Source organism: Sinocyclocheilus grahami, unplaced genomic scaffold (assembly GCF_001515645.1).
Source record: "Sinocyclocheilus grahami isolate Dianchi unplaced genomic scaffold, SAMN03320097.WGS_v1.1 scaffold110.1, whole genome shotgun sequence".
Lineage (NCBI taxonomy): Eukaryota > Metazoa > Chordata > Actinopteri > Cypriniformes > Cyprinidae > Sinocyclocheilus > Sinocyclocheilus grahami.
This window is the reverse complement of record NW_015505289.1, coordinates 2377623-2384019: the sequence shown is the minus strand read 5'-3', so window position 1 is coordinate 2384019 and position 6397 is coordinate 2377623. Positions and strand designations below refer to the sequence as shown.

General features: G+C 35.7%; 1 protein-coding gene across 2 annotated transcripts in view; it reads left to right on the top strand.

Moving 5' to 3' along the window:
* Positions 1-6397, top strand: part of LOC107588976 (DNA repair protein XRCC4-like) — a 34928-nt gene that overhangs the window by 13745 nt on the left and 14786 nt on the right. For both annotated transcript variants that reach the window (XM_016277268.1, XM_016277269.1), the window contains one exon: positions 5730-5879. In XM_016277268.1, coding sequence (XP_016132754.1) covers positions 5730-5879 — 150 coding nt within the window. The remainder of the gene's footprint in view (positions 1-5729; positions 5880-6397) is intronic.

Below are 6397 nucleotides of genomic sequence, written 5' to 3'. Positions count from 1 at the left end.
GCCTTTCTTGAGGAGTGTGTTTTTTCTTGCACCCCTCCCATACAAGCCACATTTGTGGAGAATTTGTGATATTGTTGTCACATGCACAAAGATCACTCTTTGTCACAAATTCCTGCGACTGCTTCAGAGTTGCTGTTGGCCTCTTGGTCGCCTCTCTGACCAGTTTCCTCCTGCTCTTTCATCCAGTTTGGAGCGTCGTCCTGATCCAGGGAGGGTCTGTGTCGTATCAAATAATCCTCCACTTCTTAATAATAGACTTCACTGTGCTTCTATGCATTGATAAAGCCTTTGAAGTTTTTTTTGCATCTATCTCCTGTCCACAACTTTATTCCGGAGATCTTTTGACAGTGCCTTACCACCCATAGTTGATTGTGTGCTTCAGTTGCACTACCAAGGACTGAAATGCTCCAGGAAAGCTCTTTTCATGCTGAGCTGATCAAAATGAGCATAGCTGATCACAGTGGAAAGTCAAATGACTTTGTGTGCCATTGAGAAGGTGATTAGCTACACTTGATTGAGTTTACAATTCTTTTTAGGAGGGGGTGATCTTTTTTCCAACTCAGTTAATCATGTTTTTTTTTCTGACATGTTGGTGTTATATCTTTCACTTGGATGTTATAAGTTGCACTGAGTAAACACATCTGGATAAAACAAAAACTGTGTCTGTCTTCATCTCAGGCTGCAAAGCAACAAAATGTGATTATTTTAAAAGGGGTGATTATTTTCTATACCCACTGTTTGTGCATATATATATATATATTTGCTATTGTGCATTAAATAGATATGCAGTGAGAAATTTTCCTGCTATATCTCTTTCAGCAATCCATTATTTTATTTATTTATTCATTTATTTTTGTAACGTGTTTTGCCAAGCTGTCTTTGTTCATAATAGTATTTAGCTGTGATGCACGTTTTTGTAGTCACGTGACTTTTATGTGGTCAGACTCTGAAAAAGTCCTCGGAAACTTTGGGAGGTCCAGCACTCTGTGTGTGGTTTAGTGCATTTGTGGCACCTAGAAAACGACCGTTCCCACAGGGATAAACGGAGATCAGTTCCCAGCGTCCTCGCGGGAATATGATGGCATCTGCTCTGGGTTCTGCCAGCCACTTGACTGATTGCAGAGATGAAACTGTCTAATACTTTCCAGACCAGCCAGCCATGTACAGAAACAATGCTGGCTCTGTCGAGAGGTCACTCTTAGTCACTCTTTTGGGGGAACATTTTGTTTCCTTAACTCCGCTGGACTATGGTCATGTTTGGTATGTTCACCTCACGTCCATCAGCAAATCCATCACTATTCCTCATTTAAAGAGGCTGTGTTCTGCTTCTGCTTCACACAAAAATAAAAAAATTCTGTAAAATGCATCCTCAGGCCATCGAAGATGTAGATGAGTTTGTTTATTCTTTGGAACAGATTTGGAAAAATGTAGCATTACATCACTTGCTCACCAATGGATCCTCTGCAGTGAATGGGTGCCGTCAGAATGAGAGTCCAAACAGCTGATAAAAACATCACAATAATCCACACGTAATGCACTCCAGTCCATTCCATCAGTTAATGTCTTCTGAAGCTAAAAGCTTTTGTGTTTCTGAGGAACAAATCCATCGTTAAGATGTTTTTAACATCAAACCATTTCTTCAAGCTAAAATACGAGTCTTGTATCCATAATGTTGCTTCTTCTAGTGAAAAATTTGTCTTGTCTGAATCAGGAGAGAAGTCTGCACAGGCGTTAATTGAGCGACTGGAGTCTTGTGGATTGCTTGTGGATAATTGTGATGTTTTTATCAGCTGTTTGGACTCTCATTCTGACGGCACCCATTCACTGCAGAGGATCCATTGCTGAGCAAGTGATGTAATGCTACATTTCTCCAAATCTGTTCTGATGTAGAAACAAACTTATCTACATCTTGGATGGCCTGAGGCCGGGTGAGTACATTTTAAGGCAATAGCAATTCAGCCTGTGTCTGTCTCCACAGTTTGTCTTCCCAATGTGGGATGAATCAGCTCTGTCCAGGTTCACTACACAGACCTGTCCAAATAAGCTCTCTGAGACATGGAACTTCTTAGCTCATCATGTAAAGTGTGTGTGTTGCTCGATGGTACATCACATTCTGCTGGAAAAGTTTCATGTTGAATCTGTGGTTTACTGATGTGTAAATGTGACAGTTGCATCACAGCTGATATGTGCTCTTTTGCTCTGTGTGGCATTAAAAACTGAAGAGCTATGGTAAGAAATCAGTCATTATTTATTCACCTCACCTCCTAGTAAAGTCATAGATATTTTTGTTTTATTGGGCTTGATATAGGTCTTATTTCTGAGTGAATTTGTTTGAGTTAATTATTTTCGTTTTAACGAATCAGTCAAACAGGTTCACTCATTGGTCTGAATGATTCATTAGCATGATTGAATGATTCAAAACACCAGACTATTAATTTAAACTACTTCTATGTTGTATTCTAAAATAATTTTGAAGCAATATTGATAGATTTAAGTGAAGAACATACCAAAATATTAAAAGAGATTTGAGCTACAGCGTAGGTGAATATTAGGAAATAACAATAGCAGTGTAACATTTAGTCTGTTCCTCACACACAGCATTTGTTTGACCTCAAGAGACTTGGAAAATAGTGCACAAGTGGAATGGGCTACTATATGGAATAGATACTTTTATGCTTCTTTTTAGCCCCATTCCCTAAAGAGCTTCCAGGACACCATGCTAAACTTCTCTTTGGCAGAAAGTAAGTCATGAGGGTGAATAAATGATGACAGAATGATTACTTTTTTGGATGAGCAATGGTAATATGGTAAAATGGTGTATTGTGACTTTTAGTTTAAGACTCTTGACGTTCCATTTCTCCAAGATGATTGTTCCTGTAAGTGCAAAGTCAATTTAGCTAAGTGTGCTAAATAAGTGCATACATTACTAGAGTTGTGCACAACAAGGTCGTAAGTATTTGCTTGCTTGTTCCCACTTGCTGTCCTTTGCTTACAGCCATCAAGAATCATTTATAGGACAAAAGTGTTCGATTAAGAGGCAGTCTCAGTAGGTTGACGGCAGGAACTTCATTGTGTTCTCAGGTCTCTGTGAGGTCTGTTATCTTCAGTGCTCTCAGTGCAGTCGTCCTTATCGTTCATAGACTGGCACACACTACAGGCCGAGCGTCCGTCCCTTGTGTGTTCTGTCAGAGTTCAGTTATTTGAGGATCAGAGACTCGCTGTTGCCCGCTGGCTCTCATCACAGCGGTTGGCTTGTCTTATCGGTACAAGAGTCCAGGCTGAATGTCAGTGTGTTTGTCCAGGTGCTAGACAGAGTTGGGCAGTGAAACCCTGAAGTGTGAATTCACTGAAAGTTATACACTAATTTGCAAATTTAAAAAAAGCATTGTATTCAATACCACCCTCATTTTAGTTTAACCAGGTGCTATCTGTGCTGGATTAGCACTGTGCTATGCACTTTTAAATTCAGCAATTGTCTTTTTGTGCTGCAAATGTATATCCAGTCTGTTTAAATTAGGCTTATTATGACAAATTGTTATAGATCTATATTTATAGTATTTTAAAATATATACATAATTATTTATTTGTCTATTTAGATACTTTTAAAATATTTACTTATTTATCATTTTTATTCATTTTATTCATTACGTCTTTCATTATTCATTATTTAATTTTTGATGATTTATCTAATCTATCTATTTATCTTATTACAAGTTATGTATATATGTATTTATTTAGCTTTTCATCGTTTTAATTTATTTAGCATTTTCTTTATTTTTTAATTATTTTCTTTATTTCATAATTTTTTTAATTATGTATTATTTACCTGTTTAATTAATCTATTTATCTTTTTATTATTTACTTAGTACTAATTTATGTATTTAATATATAATTATGTAATTAAATACAGTTATTAATATATAATTATAATGTATATGTAAAATAATGATTTATCTAATTATATAATATATATGTATATAATACATTATATAGCTATATCAATATTTATGTATATCTGTATACATATTTAACCGAAAAAAAAAAAAAAAAAAAAAAAAAAAAAAATATTTATATAATTAAAATTATATTTCAATAAAACAAATACAAACACTGCAACAATTTCATAATAATATTAATTTAAATTATATATATATATATATATATATACATGTTATTTAATAGAGGTGTTTTTTATATTTTCTAGCAAATGTGGCAAAAGTTAAAAAAAAAATTAACTATCCTGGTAAAGTCATTGACATTTCTGTAATTGTCTGTTCTAAAATATCATTTGGCTTGGTATTACAGGTGCATCTCAATAAATTTGAATGTCATGGAAAAGTTCATTTATTTCAGTAATTCAACTCAAATTGTGAAACTCGTGTATTAAATAAATTCAGTGCACACAGACTGAAGTAGTTTAAGTAAATGAACTTTTCCACGACATTCTAATTTATTGAGATGCACCTGTAAATCTGATTTTTGATTGAATTTGTTCAGTTGAGTTGATTCTTTTGAATGAATCAGTCAAACAGTTTCACACATCGGTCTGAATGATTCATTTCTAAATTGCTCTAAATCTAAGTTCATTCTTAGCCAATCTCCCTTGTGTCTCCAGCCAGGATGCTAATGCTAATAGCTGATGGGCAGGTGTCTCCTCCAGGTGGCAGGTTTCACAAGGTCTTATATTATTAATCTTGTTCTCTCTTCATTCCTCAGTTCAGGCTTTCAAAAAAAAAATTTTTTTATAGTTTCATTATCTATTATTATTATTTTGTGCCTTTATCTGTATTGGCCAATAGTATGTTTAATTATTTCTTTTGATTTTTAGATTCTAAAACTTTTACAATTATTTTTAAAACTAAATTATGAATTTTTTTTTTATTTTTATTTTTTTATGCTTGAAACCTGACTAACATATAAGTGGACTACGACATAAAACTAAAAGTCTACAAATGTGGGGAATATGCTTTTGATTTGTTTCTTTGTTCCTGGGAACTTGCACAAGGTTTTTTGTGTAATGCCAAAAGTAATTTCAAACAAAATTGTGATTACGCAAGCCTTTCACCTGTTCATGATTACAACTTCCTCTTGGGTTACCCTCTCCCCTCCTCATCATCTCCCATTATTCAGAATGAAAGAGTGTCTTGGCTGTGTTTTTAAACGGTTACTAAGGAACTCCAGATACACAAGATGTTTTTAGTTTGTCTTTGCTGTGATACTCTAAAAGGGGGAACTGTAGATATGCAAATGCAGTTCAATATTTTTTGCTGTTTATTTGGCTGATTAGAGCACATTATGCATTCAGGAGGAGAATGACAAGGGAATCCCCGGCCAACCTGACAAGAAGCTCCTCTTTACTTTCTTTTCTTGTTCTCCACTTGCTTCAAGCTTTCCTCTCTGAGAAACAGCAGCAGTGAGCTCACCACCTGACTGTGCCGCCACACTTTCTAACATCTTCCAAAACCAGAATTATGGAGAATTTGTAATGCTACTCAACACTGACTGGACTTTATTGCCTTGTGTATTTTGCAAAGAGCTACCACAGGTGTTCAGTTAAATATGCTCTTAATGTTTTCCATGTTAAGTAATGAGTGTTTATCCACTTATATAGTAATACAAACACTCTCATAACTAAACATTTCCACTCTTCTCAACCCGATGCGATGCTCAGGGAGACTGGGTTGCATGAGTGTTCGGGTGTGTCTTATTGGTCTTCACCCTCTCCACAGGATGCAAAGGTACGTCCAAGGGAAGGAGAAGTTGGAGAGAGACCTGTACAGCCGATTTGTGCTGGTCCTAAACGAGAAGAAAGTCAAACTCAGAGCTCTGCAGAAAAGTGTCAAAGAGCTGGAGAAATCTGTTGAAGAGAATCGACTGAGGTAAAGATGTGTGCGTCATTTCATCATGATACAACCTCACATGATCGTAAACATTTTTCATTTCAACATTTCCCTTCTCCTGTTATGAAATGCCCATTTCGTTAGGTAATCCCATGATGATGTCACGTTCATGATTATCTCTTCTAGTTTTGTGTTGAGCACATTTTCCTGTCTTAAAAAAAATTAAACCACAGCAACAAGCTCTACACTAGTTGACAACTGTGGCATGATGGAAAACTTAAAATGTTTAGGTACAAAGCCAAGAAGGTTCAGTCCATCACCGTTGTGCCCTTGATTAAGACACTTAAAGGGGTCATATGATGCGATTTCAAGTTTTCCTTTCTCTTTTGAGTGTTACAAGCTGATTGTGCATAGATAAGATCCCTGAAGTTGCAAAGACTAAAGTCTCAAAACCAAAGAGATATTCTTTATCAAAGTTAAGACTCTGCCACGCCCCCCTAAAATGCCTGGTTATAACACGCCCCCACATATCTACCTCACTATGTGGACATATTTGC